The 22990-nt window shown below is 36.1% G+C and overlaps 2 protein-coding genes across 15 annotated transcripts in view; one reads left to right on the top strand and one right to left on the bottom strand.

Moving 5' to 3' along the window:
• ENKUR (enkurin, TRPC channel interacting protein) overlaps positions 1-5297 on the bottom strand; it is a 25677-nt gene extending 20380 nt beyond the window's left edge. For 2 of the 3 annotated variants that reach the window (XM_003771858.4, XM_031939853.1), the window contains exon 1: positions 4676-4989. In XM_003771858.4, coding sequence (XP_003771906.1) covers positions 4676-4752 — 77 coding nt within the window. In that variant the 5' untranslated portion in view covers positions 4753-4989. Of the gene's footprint in view, positions 1-4675; positions 4990-5163 lie in introns of those variants that run through there. The other variant, XM_031939851.1, reaches the window with a different exon arrangement.
• Positions 4525-22990, top strand: THNSL1 (threonine synthase like 1). 12 transcript variants are annotated; one of them, XM_031939843.1, is made up of 4 exons: positions 4525-4609; positions 6918-7017; positions 8041-8265; positions 19883-22990. In XM_031939843.1, the coding sequence occupies exon 4, from the start codon at positions 19931-19933 to the stop codon at positions 22157-22159; it is 2229 nt and encodes a 742-aa protein (XP_031795703.1). In that variant the 5' UTR covers positions 4525-4609; positions 6918-7017; positions 8041-8265; positions 19883-19930; the 3' UTR covers positions 22160-22990. The 12 variants fall into 12 exon arrangements, 11 of the variants coding, with proteins under 11 accessions (XP_031795703.1, XP_031795704.1, XP_031795702.1 ...); XM_031939844.1 differs by having other exon boundaries at positions 8035-8265; XR_004229783.1 differs by lacking the exons at positions 4525-4609; positions 19883-22990 and adding exons at positions 5493-5765; positions 6029-6126 and having other exon boundaries at positions 8041-10097.

Below are 22990 nucleotides of genomic sequence, written 5' to 3'. Positions count from 1 at the left end.
GAACTGGGAGTGAAGAAGGAAAACAAATATCCCTCCTTCTGTCTGAGGATCAAGTTGAGTGAAAGGAATAGCCACCAATGGAGAGGACTGGGAGAAGTAGTATGATATACAAAAGGTGCCAAAGGAATTAGTTCGTAGGTACCTTATATATTACTTAGTCTAAACACCCTGAGTTTTGAGTATCCTTAGCAGAAATCTATTTTTCATTAAAAGTCAAGAAGTAGGAAAAAATCTAAGAATATGGGGCAAGTCTATTAAACTAGAGATCCAAAAGGACAAAGTCTCCCAAACACAATATGGAACTGGGTTGCAGAGGGAAAACATCTCTTGAATTCAAGGTAGTGAAGCAGATATCTGAGATGGGGGAAATCACTATGATGCTAGATCCTGGGGAGAGACACATTAGTGTGGGAGCTTATAAAATTAACCAGAAGCAGCCCAGTTCCAGGTGAAAAGCAAACATATTAAATTCTGACTCTGCCACTTAAAATCTCTGTGGCATCAGGTAATTTATTTGACCTCCCTGGACATCAGTTTCCTGTGAAAATTGGGGTTGGATTAGATGTGATCTCTTCCAGATCTAAGTTTATGTTCATAGATAAGCAGCTAAATTATACGTGGAAAATGGAATGCCGATTTTTAGAATATGGCTGCCTGCACTGGCCCTTATTCTCAGTTCTGAAACGCATTTCTAATGTCATTATGGAGTTATGATAAATGTCTTTTATGACTTTTATAACTGATAAGACGATTCATCAGGGAAGGGTTAAGAACATTAACATTTGACCCTCTAAGGATCTTCTTCCACATAGTGTTCCTCAACATTCTTTGTTGAATCCATGTTACCATATTGTTATTTAGCCCACATTTCCAACTAGGAAAGGAGCAGGATTGCACTGTTCTATTTTTCATTGTTCATGTATTAGCACATCCCCTTCAGGAAAATTTCTACTCTTTTCTTTCCAGTAACTGGAGTTATGGTTTCTATATTTACCCTATTCCATTGTATAATATAGTTTTCATGCATATGTCCTCCAACAAATCAATTTTAAAGTCATAAGTGGAAATGATAAAATGTATACTTCTTTATTTGCTGAATAGCACACAGGGGATTATCTTTCATACCATAAATACTCTATAAGTATATCTGTTAAATCAGTGAAGGGTGCCCAGTAAGTATTTAAATTGAATTAAAGAGGCTAATCTTGTTCTATGATTTGAAGAGCACTAAATAAAATGAAAATTATCTTTTAAATTATTGTAAAACTCAATTTATCCGGACTCCAAACATATTGAAAAGTTAACTAAGATTCATTTGCTACACTTTCCTTTTAGGAAAAATAATAACACTAAATACACTTGTTCACAGTTAGATGTCATTCCTGTGTTGTGGACTTTTGCTTGTTTTTCTTAGTTACAGAGGAGGTTCAATCTGGAAGGGGAGTGTGAAATGACATATAAATACAAAAGGTATGATTTAAATGTATGTTTTTTTCTTTTTTAAAGGCATAAGATACTCTACTAAGAAGTTTGGAAAACTATACATATTTAATTTAAATCTTTCTAGAATTATACTTTGCTAAATATTAATTATTCAGTTATGTGACTAAGGCCCTTATTTAGGGTAAAAAAAAACAAAACCTTAGAAAAAAACTAGATTAAGAAAGAAGACTCCTCGGGTTGCCTTCTTTGTTCTCTTCCTAATGAAGTGAGTAAAAATTGAGGAGTCCTTACATTAGAGAAACTAACGACATTTATTTCACCATTTACAAAAGACAGAGCACTCAAGTTTAGCAAAAACCTCAGCTACTGACTACATATCATCTATTCCAAGAATTTCAAATCAATTACAGATGAAAAACTTTCACTTTTGCAATTTTCTTGAAAAAAGTTAAGTATTATTATCTCATCTTGTAAACCAGTTATGCACAAATGAGTCTTGAAATTCAACTTTCAAGTTTCTTTTTTAATGCTGTAAAGTCAAAATTTGATTTTTCAACCTCTATCTAAATAGATTACTACTAAAGGATGTAAATTATGCTATTTTATGGAATAGTGAATATCAAATTGGAAAGCAGCTAACCTGGATATTAACTTGAAGGCTGAGCTTTTGTGCCTGAAGATGGGCATTTCAGCGTTGGGAATGGTTCTTTTGGTAAAAATGAAGAATGCTAAATAGTATGGGTACTGATACCTGTGCTCTCAAACTTCAGAAGAATATAATATCATGGTTACACATGCATATTCATACACATACATGTATATATACACACATATGTATGTGTGCGTATACAATATATTTGTATATACAATACACATGGCCATATACATATGCAATGTACACAGAATACATATGTACACATGTATATGTGATTATATAAGATCTTTCTGATATAGCTTAAGTGCTGCTACCTGTGCTCTCAGGCCTCCAAAGAATATAACATCATTGGGATATCTATCTATCTATAAAAGTATATATACACACATACATGTATACAATACATACATATATATATATATATATATATATATATATATACATGCATGCATAATACCAACTCACTATATATAAGTGTGTGTGTGTGTGTGTGTGAATATATATGATCTTTCTTATGCTGTATAGGTGCTTCTACCTGTGCTCCCAGACCTCAAAAGAACATATCATTGAGACATATACACATACATATATATACACACAACATACTTATGCATACATATATGTATACACACATATACACATAATACACATATGCATACATATATGTATACATACATATACACATAATACAGTATGCATACATATATGTATATACACACGGACATATATTACCTCTGATGTAGTATAGGTGCTGTTACCTGTGCTCCCAGACCTCAAAAGGACATATCATTGAGACATATACACACACATATATATACACACAACATACCTATGCATACATATATGTATACACACATATACACAAATACAGTATGCATACATATATGTATACACACAATACAGTATGCATACATATATGTATACACACAATACAGTATGCATACATATGTATACACATAACACAGTATGCATACATATATGTATACACAATACAGTATGCATACATATATGTATACACACAATACAGTATGCATACATATATGTATACACACAATCCAGTATGCATACACACAATCCAGTATGCATACATATATGTATACACACAATACAGTATGCATACATATATGTATACACACAATCCAGTATGCATACATATATGTATACACACAATACAGTATGTATACACACAATACAGTACGCATACATATATGTATACACACAATACAGTATGCATACATATATGTATACACACAATACAGTATGCATACATATATGTATACACAATACAGTATGCATACATATATGTATACACACAATACAGTATGCATACATATATGTATACACACAATACAGTATGCATACATACATGTATACACACAATACAGTATGCATACATATATGTATCCACAATACAGTATGCATACATATATGTATACACACAATACAGTATGCATACATATATGCACACACATAATACAGTATGCATACATACATGTACACACATATACACATAATGCAGTATGCATACATATATGTATACACATAGCACAGTATGCATACATATATGTATACACAATACAGTATGCATACATATATGTATACACATAATACAGTATGCATACATACATGTACACACATATACACATAATACAGTATGCATACATACATGTACACACATATACACATAATACAGTATGCATACATATATGTATACACATAATACAGTATGCATACATACATGTACACACATATACACATAATACAGTATGCATACATACATGTACACACATATACACATAATACAGTATGCATACATACATGTACACACATACACATAATACAGTATGCATACATATATGTATATACACACGGACATATATTACCTCTGATGTAGTATAGGTGCTGTTACCTGTGCTCCCAGACCTCAAAAGGACATATCATTGTGATACATGCACACACACACACACACACACACACAGGTACACACAATACGCATATGCACATATTCTCCCGACGTAGAATAGGTGCTCTCCTGCTCTCGGACCTCAGAAGAACAGACCATCACCGAGATACACGCTCACACAGACGTGCACATATCGAGGCACGCACAATGCACAGGCACACATGTGTTTGCATGTTTTCTCTCTGGTGTAGTACGCGTGCTACCCGACTTCTCAGACCCCAAAAGGACACATCGCTGAGACTCACAGACGCGCACAAGCACGCATACATACCGGTAACACAATACAAACACACAAAGACAGGTGTATATGCGCGTGTATATATATATATGCCTTCTCTCCGATATAGGTATTGCTCCCGACGCTTCCAGACCTCAAAAGCAGACAGCATCACCGGGACTGGCAGCCCCTGCGCTAGGCACACACACCCCCGAGCGTATTCAGGCTGCTTGCACACGCACGCGTGCGCATGTCCACGTGTGCGCGTTCTTTCCGCTTTATTCCTCAGCACAGCCAGCCCTACAGCGGGTCCGGGGCTTCCCTCCCGGAGGTAAGCGGCCCCCCCCCCGCCCCCGCCCCGCCCCCGCCCCCGCGGAATCCTGGCTCCGCCACGTACCTAGCGGGCTTGGGAGGGATCTTCGTGTCGCAGGGGATGAGATTATAAATGCTCTCGGGAGGGCACAGGGAATCCATGGCCACCGAGGGCCTCCTCACCCCGCCCTGCTCCTAGCGTCCCGGCCTCGGACCCGCTGCTTTTCCCCTTCTTGTGACCTCCGTCAGTTTCTCTCTCCCGTCCTCCCTGCTCTGCCCGCCGCCCTCTCCTAGCGCCTTCGCCTTCCCTCGTGCCCTGTCTAGCTCACAGCTCCCCACGCAGACATCGCCCGGCCTCGGCTGGCTCCCTCGCCCAGTTCCTATGGTTCTAGCTGTAGCCACACTCTGGAAAAGGGGCCCTGCGTTGTTGACCTGGCCGTTGCCATGGGAACTGTTACCCGGCAACACAAAGTGGAAGGGGGGGGAGCAAAGAAAAGGGTTCTCTCCTGTCCCGCAGGACCTGTTTCCGCCGGAGCGCCAAAGCCCTTGGGGGCTCCGGATGTAACGGCATACCCTTTTTCCAAAATCTTTATGCATTTTGTTCTTTCGGTCTCTCAGAAGACTGAAGAGAGAGACGTCAAATCTACTCATGGAAAGCGGAGCCCGTACGCAGGCGTAAAGAAATGATTATTAATTAGCAAACTGAAATCAAGGCCGGGCCCCTGACGCAGGCGCAGTGGAAAGTGCGGGGGAGTGAGGTGGGGGGGGGAGGGTGAACGAGTGCGATAAAAGCGAAGCCGAAGGGAGGAGGGGCGAGGCGTTGGCCACGGAGAGCTGGTGGCGCAGATTCTAAGGGTGATGGATGTGGATGAAGCTGGGAGAGAAACGCAGGTGCATGGAGTTTGGACTCTGCGCATGCGTAAACGTAGTCGCCTCCGAGAGCGCAGGACCGTTGAGGGCGGAGAGGGGTGGGAGCGCCGCGCAGAGGGGGCGGAGCCGTTGCCCGGGCGCGCGCTGCCGCCGTGGGGGGGGGCTGGGTCGGAGCTCGTGGCCGAGGCGGAGAGATCCCTGTACTGGCGAGCGGAGGCAGGTTCAGCAGCGTCGGAAGCGAGCCCCGGACGCCCCCTTTTCCTTTCCCCTTTTCTTCCCCCGTCTGCTCAGGGTGACTTTTCTGGGTGAGTCATTTGAGAAGGAAGCCAGACAGAAAATCCTCCCAGCTGCCCCGCCCCTTCCCCTGCCGGGAGCCCCTTCCCATCCTGCCCGGTTTGTCATCGCCCCGACCGATGCCTCGGGGTTTTAGGGGGGTCGTTCCGCCCGCGCGGCGGGGGGGTCTCCTCGCCTTAGTGTAATTGCCCTCCGCGGGGCCGAGCTCCTCCGCAGTTAGGTGCGCGTTCCCATCACCGTGCCCCCTCATCACCGTGCCCCCTCCTTTGTAAAGTGACAGAAAGCCCCTCCAGAGAGCGTCTCTCACCCCCCCGTCGTGTGAGGCGAACCAGGCGCTGGAACAGCCCGCTGAAATAACCCTTAAAGCGCCGGGTAAGGGACGCGGCCTATGTTACCTTAACTGTCACTCCCCCAAGGTAAGTAAGGCTACTGGAGGAACAGGAGCGAAACCTGGCTCCACAGGATAGCGTCTGTGCGATTGCTCCGGGTGGGCGCGTTTTTAAATGGCTTGGTGCGCAGGGACATTTGTTGCTGTGCATCAATTGGCAGAATATGGGGCCTTGTCAGGTAGAATCATCCAGTCTATTGAACTGAATAGAATTAGTCGTAGTTAACCCCTGGTTATTGATCGGTCTTCCGATTCGATCCTAGACCTTGAGCAGGTCTCATTTTCGGATAAGAGACAGAGATGGTGTCACAGATTCAGGGAGGGCGAGTTATTAGGGAATTGTTCTGTGTACAGCATCAGGTAGCTAGCCCCTGGCATTCCCTTGTTTGGTTTAGTACTGGGGACAGGCTGTCCAGGGATTTAAGAGGTGATCCCACAGGACCAGCTTTTTAGCTTGATAGAGAGTGGCAAAGGATTGTGAGATATTGGGACCGACCAAGTGGAAATCCAAGCTTTTGGGATTTGCATTCTATTGCCACTAGCTCAATAGATAGATAACCTTTACTTGGCAAAGAGGGAACGTGTGTAAGGGAGGGAATACTACTTTAGCCTTATCATTTTCTATAAAAGCCAGTAAAATTTTTTCCAATCATGGACAGGACCACATTATAGTCTCAATATACTAGCATTTTGACTCTTTAATGTCATTTTTTTATTTGTCATGTCTAAATAGTATATGAAATTAGACTTGACTTTCATATTTCTTCACTGATAGCTTAATCATTTTGGTCACAATTGGGAAGAAACTGAGAAAACTTACCTTCCATCTTCGGACTGAAATTAAGGCTCAACTCTGACTTTGGATTTGATCTTAGGTAAGTCAACTTAATTGAAATGGTGGTAGTGGGCTTTGTTTTTACTTCATCATAAGGGCTTTTTATATTTTAGACTGATAAATTCCTAGTCTTCACATGTTATTTATTTTTTTAATCCTGGAGAGGAACATTACTAAGGAAAAGAAGGAACAATAATAACTGAATTTAAGGATTTCTGAATAAATATAATAAATTTTGAATGAATGAAATTTAACTATACCTCCAGTATGCCACAAGAACTCAAGTGGGAGTCACAGGACACAAAGACAAAATAAGAAATAGTCCCTCAAGATATTATCTTTTTGTGGTTGAATGTAATGTGAAATTTTAATGGATTTTCCCAATTACACCCTTCCCTTGGAGATACTTCTTTGGTACATCAAAAGATTAAGAAATTCACTGTCTCACTTGGAGAATAAGGGTGTTGACAAGAATGGACTGACTTCATTTAGTTTTCTTGCATTCAATTAGTTTTCTTGCTATCAATTTTAATGATTTTTTCAAAGTAGTGATGCTCACTATGTTCATAACAGATGAATGTACTTTTGATTTTAGAGGGGACATAGTGAATATTTGGCTTTGTTTACGAAAAAGTGCTTGTGAAATCTTTGGAAAATAGTCTCACTTTATCAGGCTATTCATGGGTATTTGAAGATAGGTTTTTGCTCTTGCAACATCACTAGCCCTAACAAATGTTCTGAGGTTTCTCTTTGAAATAACAGTCTCATCTCAGACATTTACTAGCTGGGTGAACCTGAGCAAGTTGCTTCTGCTTGTCTCAGTTTCCTTATCTGTAAAATGGAGATAATAGCACCTATCTTCCAGGGTTGTTATGGGATGAAATTGGATAATATTTGTAAAGCCTCTTGCAAGTCTTAAAGCCCTATATAAATGCTAGCTGTTATTATTGAATATTTTTCTAACTGAAAACGTGATATTTTAGCACAATAAGCATATGTTTGAAATGTCATAAACATTACATTGTGTTAAGCAATTAATTTTCTTTTTTCTCCTGAGATACAGAATGATGTAGTGGAAAGACCTCTGGACTTGGAGTCAAAAGAGATCTGGGTTCAAATGCTGCTCCTAACACTTAATAGCTGTGTGAAAATGGGCAAGTCATACAACTCCTCTGAGCCTGGGTTCTGAGTTTCTCCATCTGCAAAATGGGAATACTCATTCCTCTAGTATTTGGATTGTTGCGAGATTCAAATGAAGTAATGTATATCAAATAGTTTTAAAATACAGGTAAAAGCTATTACTTAATTGTAGAATGGGATAAATAAATGAGCTTTCAAGAGATTTTTTAAAAATTGCCAACTAATTTCTTAATTAGAATGAATTAGGCCTCATGAAGAAAAAATTTTCTCTATAGTTGATACTTGCATGAGGTTGAATTAATTGGATCACTAATTGAATTAATTTGTGGGGAAAGGGAGGGAAAGGAATACCCAGTTTTCATTTCTTTGATATAGAAAGCTGTTGTGAGGTGCGTCCCTCAATGCAGGTTATCAGTTCAATGGAGGTCTAGTCTCAGTGCCTGTTGCATGGAGAGAGGAGTGACTTGCTTGGGTCACACAGCCAGGAAGTGTCAAAGGCAGGACTTGAGACTGATTTCATTCATGAAGCCACTGTACCTCTCTGATTTAATTTCTGATATTCCTAGAGCTTAAACAGCTCCTTTCAGTTTATTAGTTGATAGTATTCAAAACCTAATCAGTGGATGTATATTTTAACTACTCTTCATCTTAAAATTTATTACAGTGAACATTATTGGAAAAATTGTTGCTGGATATTCATATCAAAGATCAGCTAAAGTATTGAAAATATCAGCAAGTATATGTAATAAATGGTCTTGATTTACCAAAAAAATTGTGACCATATCATGTCAGTGGCATTCATTTACCTCTGTTATTTGCTGATATATTTGATTTAATACTTTTAAATTCATCTTCCAATGGATTTTAAAATGAGAATCATTTTAACCAAAAACTAGAAATTCTATTCAACAAACATTTACTGAATATCTAGTTTTATATGTCCTCTACTGGAAACCGAAGATATAAAATCAAGAACAGTTTTTGCCCTCAAAGAGTTTACATTCTTTCTCTTCTGTAAATTCAACCTTGTACTCCTCTAGTAAAATACAAGGTAAATTTCAGTGGTATAAGTGAGTAGAAAGCACTGATTAATAAAAGACCTCATGTAGGATGACACTTTGCATTACTCTCAAAAGAATTCTGCAGGCAGAATGTATGGGAGAGGGTGACTTGCTGAGCAGAAGAGGCAGCACCGGAATATTGTAAAAGGGTACAGTGAAATGTAATCTGTGTTAGGGAGGAATATGAAGCCAGATTAGGAATCCTTAGATTAGGTCCCTTAGAGATACAGTCAAGAACCACTGAATGTTTTTCAGCTGTGAGGTGGCAGTACTTTGGGAATAGCCCAATGGAGATCAATGGGTAGTTTATCTGTAATAATTGAGGATCTCATCACCTCTCCCTCTCTCTTATCTCCATATATACATGCATGTTTGAAATGTTCTTTCTCACCTCTGTCTTATGGAATCATGTTTTCTTTACAACTCTGCTTCAGGGTCACTTTTTCTATATGTAGACTTTTTTGATCACTCCTTAAAACTACTGTTAAATTAAAAAAAAAAATGTGTGTGTGTCATCCTGTTAGAATGTAAACTCCTTAGGGGCAGGGACTATCATACTTTGTCTTTGTACCCCCAGCACTTAACATGGTACAATTTATAACGTAGGTATTTAATAAGTTCTTGTTGATTGATTGAAAATTTTCTTTAAAAATTTTTTCATAGCTTTTTATTTTATATATGCAAAGATAGCTTTCAGCATTCACCCTGTGAAAAACCTTGTGTTCCAAATTTTTCTCCCTCCCTTCCCTTCACTCCCTCTCCCAGACAGCCAGTAAGAGCAAGTAATCCAATATAGATTGAAAGTATAATTCTTCCAAATATTTCCATATTTATGCTGCTAAGAAAAATCAAATCAAAAAGAAAAAAAAAAGAAGGAAAAAAGCAAACAACAAAAGAGGTGAACATACTGTGTTATAATTCACATGGACTCTCTCCATCACAAAAAGTATATTGGAATTGGCCTGAATCACCTCATTGTGGAAAAGAGCCAAGTCCATCAGAATCAATCATCACATAATCTTGTTGCTGTGTACAATGTTCTCTTAGTTCTTCTCCCTTCATTTAGCATCAGTTCATGTAAATCTCTTTAGGCCTTTTTGAAATCATTCTGATGATCATTTTTTATAGAAGAATATTCTATCACATTCATATACCATAACTTACTTAGCCATTTCCCAACTGATGGGCATCTAGACTCAGTTTTTAGTTGATTGCACATTTTCAAACAACTTTGGGCAAGATACTGTATTAGATGTTGGAGATGTAGAAGCAAATGAAATACTCAAAAGTTTATGCTTTGCTGAAGTGGTAATAAGGCAGGTGGAATTGTTAAAATTTTATCCTTTTCATCATGTCATCCAATCCTTTCTCATACTTTCTCATATACTTTCTCATAAGAGATTTGTGCTTAATTAAAGATTGCTTCATAAAACTTAATACTCTTATTAAGAAAATTCAAATAAGCATGTCCTTATGATTGTAGATTAGTGTTACCTTCTTTGAAATACAGCACCCATGTAATTGGAAGAACTTGTGTTGACCTCACCAAACATTTGGAATTGCCTTTAAAATCACATGGATAGAAATTGATTTTCCCATTCATCTTGCTATCTTAGGTTGTATTATCTACTTTTTATTGGAATGCAAGAATTTCTTGGCTACTACTACAAAGTTTCTTTAGGAGAATTCCACAAGGGAGACATTGCTTTCAGCAAGATTATAATGATCTGGGAGAAGTTTGGAAGGAGTGCCAGATCTTTAGGGAAGAGAAGGATTCCAGAAGTTGCAGGTGTGAAGGAAAGGAATGGGTGACAACTTGCATGAATGTTTTAAAGTGGAAGAGGACAAGACTTCGAAATACTGAGAAATAAGAGTCCATAAAGTCATAGGTCATCTAGGCTGCTTCCTTCATTTTATAAATGAGGAAACAAGTCCAGAGAGGAATCATAAATGAACTGTGGTTGCCTAGATAGTACATTCAACTTTGTTGGAACATGTTGGGCCTAAAAGGGATGAGGGGCATTATGAAACAAAATTTAGCAGGTAGGTTGGCTCTAGATTGTGCAAAGGCTATGTAATTTGTGGTTCCTTCTATGCAAGCCACTCCCTCCCTTCCTTTCCCTTCTTCCCTCCTTCCCTCCTTCGTTTCTCCTTCCTCTCTCTCTCCCTCCCTTCCCTTCTCTCTTCCTCCCTTCCCCTCTCTCTTCCTCCTTCCCTTTTTTCTTCCCTTTCTTCTTCCTTCCCACCCTCTTATTTATTTTTGGGACATAATTTAGGTCAGTTTAACCAGTTCAGATTTTGGAAAATTTAAGATTAGGAATTTTTTTTCAGCTTCAGCAGGTTCCCCCAAACCTCACATATATCCCCATGCTTCATAGTGTATCTTCACATCATACACATCACATACACATACCACAGCCAATATACCATCTCTTCCTTATTCCCAACCCACCTTGGGTAATGATAGTTAACAGTCTAGTGTAATACTGCCCCCCCAAAAAACCAAAAAAAAACCCCTGGAATTTTTAATTTGAGTAGCATTATCCATAAATTGTCACCAAATCTTTTCAATTTGATTTGAGTAGAAAACAACCAACCAGATAAAAGCACCAGAGGAGCCTTAGTCACTTATTGCCTCCTGGTGTAGGGACATGGCAAACTTAGTGGATCTTATTGGTGTATAAAATCCCCAAATGCAGTTGCAATGGCAGCTGTGGTCTGTACTTCTGCCTTGTAGTCATCTTCTGATGTCTGGTAGCATCAGTGTCTTTTGGATTTGAGGAAAAACCATGGGAATTATAGAAGGAATCTTGAGATTGGCTGAGTCGATAGCAGTGGAACGTTATATTTTGTTATGTAATTGCTCCTTGGAAAGCATAGAATATTTGAGATGAAAAACAGATTTAGATGACTTATTAACATCTTTTTCACTTAAAAGATCTTCCAAAACAAGAGAAGACCATTTTCCATTATAAAATGATTCTAGTGGGGACAAGTCTCCAAGGTCAGTGTTATTATATATAGTTAATGGTTTTTGTTAATATATTAGAATAGAGATTTTTAACCTGAGGTCTGTAAACCCCTGAAGAGGTCTGTCATGGGATCTATGAACTTGGATGTGGAAAAACCTTTATTTTTCTCTAAGTGAAATTTAGCATTTGTTTCAATCATTCTATTTCTCTTTCTTTAAAAGAAAACTTTTTTTTCCTGAGAAGGGGTCCCCAGAGTTTCACCAGACTTCCATGAGGGAAGTCTTTCCTCTCCTAAAAGTTAAGTACCCCTGTTTTAGAAGAATAGGTAAAAGCAAAGATTTTATATTGATAGATGTGAAAATATTTGTGTCTAAATGGGATTGTGAAGAACTACTGGAGAATTTAAAATTAGGTAATTCATTTAATTATGGTGAATAAAATTCATCTTGGTCCATTTAAAATAATTTTCTGAATGATCCTTGCCTTTTGAGGAGGAGTTTATAATGATCATCAAAATATGTTTTTTGGTAAACTTAAGTTTATATACCCAGGAAAGAAGATAAATATGTAACTTGATATTTTATTAATGTTGTACTTGACTTTTTTTGTTTAGAGTTCTTTGATTGCTTTGTAGTAAAATAAAATACAATTAATATTGTTTATCTAGAACATTGAAGTTCTAGAATAATTTGTGTACATATATGGAAATAATACAGAGTTAGTATCTGTAATTCAGTGTAACTACTGCTTTATTATTGAGATACATTTGTAAAGGATCCTGGTTAGTGAGTGGGGATATATTTTCCAAGCCTGACTTTGCTATTATGATATGCCCTTAAGGAAGTATCAGCCTTTTTTAGTATCTGCCAACATTTTTGTAAAATGAGAGAATTGGATTAGATTGATTTTAATATCCCTTCTCTTATTTTCTTTGTCTTGTTTTTCCTCAGTCCTTAAAGTAGTATTTGTATATATATATGTGTGTGTGTGTGTGTGTGTGTGTGTATGTAAATTTAAGCTCTGTAATGTTATGCTATAAAGAAAAGATAATGAAAAAGCACATGGAAAAATTTTCATTTTTTTTTAGAAGAATCAGAAGTTCATCAATAGGTTGAGTATTGAATGATGAATTATTTGACTGTGGCTAAAGATAAAAAATACAGCTTTATAAGTAAAATCACTTGAGAAAATAATGCCGCAGTGGAGTGAAAAATTTATAGAGCTCAGCTAAAACCTGGTCATTGAGTGGAATGAAGTTGAAAAGAAAACTAACTATGGAGTAAAAGACTCAGATGTTGAGAATTCACTTTTTCCTTTACCTTTTGGAGAATAAAAAAAGGTACAGAAAGATATAATGTAAAAACTGTCCCTGCCCTCAAGAAACTTAATGGAGACTGCATAAAATAACCCTATATATAAGATACATACAGTGTAAATAAATACTATTATTTTTAAATAGAAGATAATCTTGGAAGCAAGTTAGAGGCTGAAGTGGGGAGACAAGAAACAGTGAAAGGTCTCTTGTGGAGACTTTGAAAGAACCCCTGAAAGTAGGATTCAGGAAGAAGAGCATTCTAGTCGTGAGTAATAGCAAGATAAAAGGCAAGAAATTATGTAATAAAGAGCACCTAATCCATTTGGGTATATGAAATGATTGATGATGTTGTAGAAACTTCAATAGGAAAGTGTTGAAGGATGATTTAACAAAAGAAACAAATGGCATGTCCATGGTTTAAATTATGAGATTTTATTGGAATGGGAAGGCAGCCCACCAAGTTGGTCTTTATTTCAGCACCCTTATTGGTCTTCTTGCCTCAAGACAGCCTATTCCAACAATTCTCCACATAGCTGCCAAAGTCTTCATAAAGGACAACCTGACCATATCACACTAAAACTCTGCTGACTTATCTAAAGGGTCTCATATAATGGGAGTTTGGAGAAAAAGAAAATAGTTTTGTTTTGGACATAATGAATTTGAGATGTTTATGGAAACTTGATTTACAGTTTTTGGGATATCCTAAGGAAGATACTATATTAGTAGTATGGTGTGATGGATAGAGTGCTGAAATTGAAATAAAGTATACTTGGATTCAAGCCCTAATTCTATGATCCTTATCTGTAAAATGTGTTAGTTTGACTACATGACCTCCAAGGATTCCTTCCACCACTAAATATGTGATCATTTTGATCCTGAGATTATTCATAGATGAAAGTAGGACAGCAGATAAAAATGGAAAAGATCTGTTAGAATCTCTTTTCATCCTTAATGACGATAGATCAATCCCATTTGTTTTTTTCCCCCCTCTTCATGCTAGCAATCTAATTAGTCATGTAATTATAATTATTGTTTGCTAGTTGTCATATATTTGCCCTTTTTATTTCCTGTTTGGTGAGGTTTGGCTTTGAGTTCAAAGACCTTTTTGTGATTTTTTTCTAATTTTAATAACCATCTTACTTTAGTAAATGCCCATGAGGACATCTCATACTGCTCCAATTCAGTGTAGATCTACATTTCTTTTTTGTAAACATGGACTTACCTTGCCAGTTTCCTGAACTTTGTATTGACCTTGAATCCTCTGCATGGACCTCATCATTTTCTTAGATGAGTATGGAGATGGAGTATGGAGAAACATTATATTTCTATCTCAGTTGTGAAACTGTTTCAAGAAAGAGATCTGGGCTAGATGCAAAGATCTGGGTGTCATCTCCAAAGAAATGATAGACCATTGGGAGATCAGATCACCAAATGAGATTATATAGAGGGAAAACAGAAGAGAGCCCAGGACCTAGCCTTAGGGAACACAAAGTGGGAAAGGGCATTAACTTTGGATGGCAATGAAAGGGATTGAATGTGATTTTGACTTAAGGGAAAAGTGGTAAAAAAGTAAATGTAGATGAGCCATATTTCATGTCCTCATCACTTGACTCCTAGCTGCAGTTTCCTATTTAGGGAAAGATTGTATAATGTCTCTGGTCCCTATCAGTTCTAAATCTCATGATTCTTTTCACTATACCCTGCTGACTCTAGACCTCAACACATGTTTAATTCAGATGGGCCAACACATAAGGTTGCTCTGAAGACTTGTTTTAGTAAAACCCATCCCATCCCACCTGAGTTGTCAGTGTTATAATGAGGAGGCAGAAATGGTACTAAGGGAGGTAAAGTTAGGAGGATTAGATAAATCAACTGATAGCTGATATTTGTGTAGTTTTTTTTTTGAATATGCAAAATGCTTTATGGATGCTACTTTTTTGAGCCTTTTACAAGGACTCTGGTGAGGTGGATATTATAGGCATTTGAGATTAAGAAGCTTGTTTGAGGTCAGAGTTTGTCAGAAATAGGATTCAAAAATCAGGTTTTCATGACTTTTACTATTATCATCTGCTATTTTATGTTTGAGATGACATTGTTGAAAGTAGTGAGGGACTGATTTTTAAGATCTGAAAGAAGCGACTGAGGAAAATAAGAATACTATTTATATTTTTTTAAAAATGCAATTGAGAGGACATTAGTAATGCTTGTCTCGTGTGCTCAATTACTCAATGAAACCATTGTTAGAAAGTCTATGTGAATATCAAGACTGTCCTTGATGAAATCATACTAAGAGAAAGGACAGTCTTTTAAAATGATTTTTCAGTAACAAAATGACTCTTAATCCTTGTTTCTTGATTATTAAGAAAACAAAAGCATTTGACAAGAAACTAGAATCTAGCTTTAAAAATTTGACTAGAAAGTATCTCTCTTGCATATGTTAGCCTGATACACAGTGAGAGGCAGTAGTAGAAGTAGTTCTGGATTTGGATGGAGGAGAAACTTGGGTTTGAACTTCTCCAACACTTACTACCTCAGCAATTGTAAGTATGTCATTTATTTCTCCTATTTTAAAATTGGATCAGTTCTAACTTATAGAGTCAACCTCACAGGATTGTTGTCTCAGACTGGATAGTACATATAAATATCTGTGTCTTTGTTTTTGTAAGATTACTACTTAGGTTCAACCCCAGAGGTATAAAAATACTTCATTGATTTCCAAGTGAGATATGAAACATAGTAATCTGTGTTCACCAATGGCACTTTACAATTTTGTGAGCAGCTCTGTATTATTCTGGGTCCAAAGGGGTGAGAGTTTTCCCATGGATAGTGAAATTTTCCAGGTTCCCCTGTTGCCACATGTCATGTTGCAAATTGCATACATTCCCATAATAATACAAGTTCTCAATGGAGATCAAAAAAAATTGTCCAAAAGGATGATTTAACAAAAGAAACAAATGGCATGTCCATGGTTTAAATTATGAGATTTTATTGGAATGGGAAGGCAGCCCACCAAGTTGGTCTTTATTTCAGCACCCTTATTGGTCTTCTTGCCTCAAGACAGCCTATTCCAACAATTCTCCACATAGCTGCCAAAGTCTTCATAAAGGACAACCTGACCATATCACACTAAAACTCTGCTGACTTATCTAAAGGGTCTCATATAAATTTTTTTGTCATTTAAGACTTTGGTTCCTTTCTTTGCCATCTTCTTGGACTTTATTATCCTCCCTAAACTCTGTACATAATCAAGCCTCCCTCTCTTACTCTTCCTTCTCCTATAGTTTTTGTGATATTTTCATTTTATGTGGTCAATCTTGATCACATTATGACATATTTTTTTCATTTGAACATATAAAAATTAATATCTTGATTTTTAGCAGGATAGAGTTAGGTAGAGATAGAAACAGGTAAATTCAGTGTTTTCATGTAATGTCTCAACTTTCACATTTTAAAGTAGACTTTGTACAATATCTTGAAAATTTTATAACCTTATATACTGCTAACTTAGATTAATTTTAATATATGTTTCTGTTTTAAACATTCAGGCTTATAAAGAAAGAATGCCTTCACTTTGAAAGCTACACAGTTCATTTAAGATCTATTCCTGACTTTGTTACTGTACATATTGGTTGATGGAAGTGAAACATTATATACCACTTGAAGAACAATCACAGAAGAATGAATTCCTTCTTATACTATTTAGCTTATTTGTTAAATCAAAGGTCAACTTACAGTTATTTGAATAGAATTATGTTAATTAGTGACTCCTGCACTAAATTCATCTTTAGATACATTACTGTATCATGGAAGGAGTTCTTAAAGGTCATACTTGCAGAGTTTGTATTTGTCCCCACTAAGTTGAAAGGGCTTCAAGTAAAGCTCAGTAGTGGACTAACTTATTCAGGGACTAGCCTTGCTAAGTTTGAAGAGACTTATCACCAAATTGTCTGTAGCGTGGTGAATCTTTTGGTCACATTCTTAAAGATTGTTATAAAGGCCCATAGTATGAGTTAGTGAAACAAGTGCTTATACCAGTAAAATCTTGGATTGTATTTTTTAAGTCATTACTGAGTGAGATTGTCTACATCCAGTAAATGAGAAATAGAGGAGAAAACTTTTTTTTTTTTTTAAATTTATTTATTTAATAGCCTTTTTTTTACAGATTATATGTATTGGTAACTTTACAGTATTGACAATTGCCAAACCTCTTGTTCCAATTTTTCACCTCTTACCCTCCACCCCCTCCCCTAGATGGCAGGATGACCAGTAGATGTTAAATATATTAAAATATAAATTAGATACACAATAAGTATATATGACCAAACCGTTATTTTGCTGTACAAAAAGAATCAGACTCTGAAATATTGTACAATTAGCTTGTGAAGGAAATCAAAAATGCAGGTGGGCATAAATATAGGGATTGGGAGTTCAATGTAATGGTTTTTAGTCATCACCCAGAGTTCTTTCTCTGGGCGTAGCTGGTTTAGTTCATTACTGCTCCATTGGAAATGATTTGGTTGATCTCCTTGCTGAGGATGGCCAGGTCCAGAGGAGAAAACTTCTAAGTTGCTTTTAGGGTATGTTAAAAATACAATGTAGCACCTTAATATACTTTGATTGAATTCTAGTTTGCATTATAAAGAAGAAAAGCAATAATTCAATTGTGCAAGACTATTTTTGCCTGATGGCATAAGTACTTTTAACTACTTTGAATTAGTTTCTAAAACAGGAACAGAATATTATTACTGTATATAGTTGATTGGAACTATTTCCAAAGGTAATCAATATCCTAAAAAGAATAAGAAATTGTGGGATCCATCTGGATCTAGAACAACCTTTGTATAGGAAACTTTGCCCTCTGCCACCAGAATTATATTTAGACATTTGGGCAGTTACTTTGGAAAAGGTTTGGGATTTGACTTGGTCCCATGTTTCCTTCCATAATTATTTGGAGCAACTTAAATAACAGATGGTGATCATTGCAGAAATAAGATTATTACAGACATTTTTACCTCATTGCCAATTTATAATAGTTTATTTTAGCTGTAATTATCATGTTATTCATCCCATATTTATTGTCTTTTGAGGGTTGTAATTGTTGAACAGATTTAAGATAAATGATAAGAAAATGTATATCAATGCTCTTAACTCTGTAGGAACTAAGTTTTATTTTTAACTTTGTCATGTATACTTTAAGAGAGATTTCAGAATAAATAAATGCCTTATTTTTTATTTTACCCTAGAAATAAGATACTCTGCATTTCTGAGTAAAATTTGGATGAAAATTTTGATTTGTTGCTTTTATATTGATCACAGGCTTAAAGTTAAGAGAGAGGTTAGAGGTCATCTAATCCACTTCCTCCTTCCCTCTTTACATATGAAAAAATGGAAGTTCTAAGAGGTTTTGACTTGCCCAAAATAATACAGTAAGAAAAAGAAACAGTATTTGAATCTGGGTCTTTCTGACTACATTTGGAAAGAGCTAGGTTAAGATAAGAATGCTATGAATTATTTTCCTATATATCAGTACAGTCTGCAAATTAGAGAAACTTTTTTCTTCTCTAGTAAATTTCCATTCACATTTGGAAATACAGAGTTCTTGTCAAATCTGTTACCATTTAGTTGGAGAGAATAATACTTGGTCATGAAAGGTAAAAAAAGTAAAAAAAAAAAGAAAAAAGTTGAAAAATGGAATAGATATTAAATACTGATTTTAAAAATTATTAAATCATTTTGACCTGATTGTAAAAATTTAATAATTTTTTTCTTTTAAAAACTCAATTTACTGTTGAAATAATTTAAAGAAATACTTTTGGTATAGTTGATTCTTCATCAAAGCAAATTGAATGCTGGCTACATTTTGACAACAAAATTAGCCTGCAGCTAATGTAACAAAAGAAATATAAGTTTAGAAATTAGCCTTCATTTTTTATCTTATTGTAAGTAATTAGCATGCTACCACTATTTTTGTATTATATGTCTCCTCATTGTAGATAATCCAGGAATGTACAGGTAAGGAAGCAAAAAAAAATTGATCCTATGCTAGCAAAATTTTTAAAAACAGTTCACAAACTATAAAATGTTGTTTACAAAATATTTTCAGTTATGCATCATAGAAAGTTAAAAAAATTATATAAAGATTTACTAATTTATTGCATGAAATTCTTAGGAATACTTAAAATCCTAAGTTTCAATTATGCATCCTAAAAAGTTAAAAAAAAACAACTTTATATAAAGATTTAGCATTTCATTGTTTGAAATTATTAGGAATTCTTAAACTCCCAAATTTGGAGGATTTATATATTTTGGTTTGATATACATTCATGATTATTTTCTTCAATCTGACATGATTTTGTAGTTATTGCTATTGGTATTAATGGTCCTTTTTTTTAAAAAAAAAAATTTGTTTTTGATAAGGGTGTAAGCCCTTTTGCAGGTTGACCTGGACAGAAAAGTTCAAAGACAATGCTTCATATTAGTCGGCATCAGCATTTGAAACTAATAACCAAGACATTTGTTTCTCTTATGCATTTTAAAGCAAATAGACATCTAAAGTTGGTTCTTCCAAGGACCTTTGCATTTAGAGAATTCAGGAAGTCATGGTTCTCGACTCATTCTCTTGGAAACAAAAATATTATACTGATGGGACTTCCTGGTTCTGGGAAAACAACAGTGGGCAAAATAATAAGTCAAAAACTAGGTTGTGGTGCTATAGATGTGGATAATATCCTTGAAATAACGTGGAATATGACTGTGGCTGAAAAATTGAAGGATGTTGGTAATGAGCAATTTTTAGAAGAGGAAGGAAAAGTGCTGTTAAACTTTTCTGCATCTGGAATTGTAATTTCCCTTTCTGGGTCAAATCCAATGCATGATGCTACCATGCAGCATCTGAAGAAAAGTGGAATAATTGTATATCTGGATGTACCTATAACAGATTTAATAGATCGTCTGAGTTTAATGAAGATTGATCGAATTGTGGGCCAGAACGCTGGAATGCCTCTGAAAGAAATACTTCAATATAGGAGACAATTCTATAAAAAATGGTATGATATTCGTATATTTTGTGAAGATGGAGCATCTGTAGAGGTAATAGCTGATAAAGCCTTTGAGGAAATAAAGAGGTATCAAGATGTAGACTCAGAAACATTTGTTTCAACCAGATATAAATCCAAACACCCTGGAGAAAAAGTTTCCACAAAATACTTCAGTAATGCTGTTATTGAGGGATTAGCTTCTGATGGTGGGCTCTTTGTTCCCCAGAAGGAATTTCCAAAATTAAGTAGTGTAGAATGGAAAAGCTTAGTAGGAGCAACTTACATAGAAAGAGCACAGATAATATTGGAGAAATGTATACATCCTGTTCATATACCTGCTTTCAAGTTGGGAGAAATGATTGAAACTGCTTATGGAGAAAACTTTGCCTGCTCTAAAATTGCACCTGTAAGGCACCTTTCAGGTAATCAGTTCATTTTGGAATTATTTCATGGACCTACAGGATCATTTAAAGATTTATCATTACAACTAATGCCACATCTTTTTGCACACTGTATTCCTCGAACTTGTAATTATTTGGTCCTTGTAGCTACTTCTGGGGACACAGGAAGTGCTGTGTTAAATGGTTTCAGTCGTCTTACTCACAGTGATAAGCAAAGAATAGCTGCAGTCACATTCTTTCCTGAAGATGGAGTAAGTGATTTTCAGAGAGAACAAATAATTGGAAGTCAAAAAGAAAATGGGTGGGCAGTAGGTGTCAAGTCAGATTTTGATTTTTGCCAGACAGCTATTAAAAAAATGTTTAATGATTCAGATTTTACTGGATTTCTTACAGTAGAATATGGAACAATCTTGAGTTCAGCTAATTCTATAAACTGGGGCCGACTGCTTCCTCAGGTAATTTATCATGCTTCTGCATATCTTGATCTTGTTAGTCAAGGATTTATTTCTTTTGGAAGCCCAGTAGATGTCTGTGTTCCCACAGGAAACTTTGGAAACATATTAGCTGCAGTATATGCCAAAATGATGGGAATCCCTATTCGAAAATTTATTTGTGCTTCTAATCAAAACCATGTTTTGACTGATTTTATAAAAACAGGACACTATGATCTAAGGAAAAGGAAACTGGTACAGAGTTTTTCTCCATCGATAGATATTTTGAAATCTTCCAACCTGGAAAGACATTTACACTTTATGACTGATAGAGATGGAAAATTGATGACAAAATTATTTCATCAGTTAGAAAATCAGCAACATTTTCAGTTAGAAAAGATCCTAGTTGAAAAGCTTCAGCGGGATTTCATAGCTGATTGGTGTTCTGAAGAGAACTGCTTGGCTGCTATTAATTCTACATACCACACATCAGGGTACATTTTAGACCCTCACACTGCAGTTGCTAAAGTAGTTGCAGATAGAATGCAAGACAAAACTTGCCCAGTGATCCTAGCTTCTACAGCTCATTACTCTAAGTTTGCCCCTGCTATCATGCAGGCTTTAAGAATTAAAGAAATAAATGAGGCTTCATCTAGCCAACTTTGTTTACTAAGTTCATATAATGCTTTGCCTCCACCACATGAAGCCTTGCTAAAGCGAACGAAACAACAAGATCCAAACTATCATGTCTGTGCCCCCGATGTGAATATCTTAAAGGGTCATATAGAAACACTTATACAAAATCATTTCATGAAAGTTTTCTAAGCAAAAATAGCAAGTATTTGTCATTGTACCTAATGTGTGGTTCAAAAATTTTATTATGTATGAAATTGCCATTTTTTCCAGTAACTTTTGCATATTTTTTAGAATTAAATATTTATGGCCTGCAAACACTTTTCAGGATCTTAACTAAACAGCTCACTGGAAGCAATACATAAATGCATATAGACTTTCAGGCTATGTTGTGGTGGTCATCATAAATCAAGGCTTTTCTTATGAAAGATGACTGGAGTTGTTCTTTGTCCCTGTTAACTGAGCTAAGATTTCTGGTTTCCATTAATGATTTGGCAACTAGAATATCCTAGTGCTGCTGTTGGGTATCACATCTGTTAGCATTTATTGGTATTCTAGTGACTAATAAGTTAATGCACCTCAAAAAATGCCTAACTTGACCCCAGGGAATGATGAACTCATCCAACAGGATTAAACCAATATTTTTGTCTTGAAGGAATCATACTTGGTTAGAATTACCTGAATTGGCAGTCTTAACTGCCTAGATTTAATTATACAATTGCTTAGCTCTCCAACTTGCTGTAACAGTGTAGATCCATTTGGATCTTTGGGATGATAGATCTTGAAAGCCAAATATATTATAAGCATTTTTTAGATTATAATTGAGTGTTATTAAATGAGAAGCATTACAAAATAATATTAACAAAGGAAAAGTGAAATTTCTTGCCCTAGTATAGGAGAGTGTTTTTCAGAATTGATATTTGAATAGATAATAGCAGTACAATTTTTACCATTTCAGAAAATAGTTCTGTATTGTTTGAAACCAGAAACTTTGTACATCCCAATAAACATGTTTAAAATTTC

This window comes from Sarcophilus harrisii, chromosome 5 (genome assembly GCF_902635505.1).
Source record: "Sarcophilus harrisii chromosome 5, mSarHar1.11, whole genome shotgun sequence".
NCBI lineage: Eukaryota > Metazoa > Chordata > Mammalia > Dasyuromorphia > Dasyuridae > Sarcophilus > Sarcophilus harrisii.
Note: the sequence above shows the minus strand (reverse complement) of the source record. Positions and strands in the feature narration are given on the sequence as shown.

Bases quoted from the DNA above. Each gene is read 5' to 3' on its own strand.
- THNSL1 (XM_031939842.1), top strand. From the start codon at position 19,931: ATGCTTCATATTAGTCGGCATCAGCATTTGAAACTAATAACCAAGACA.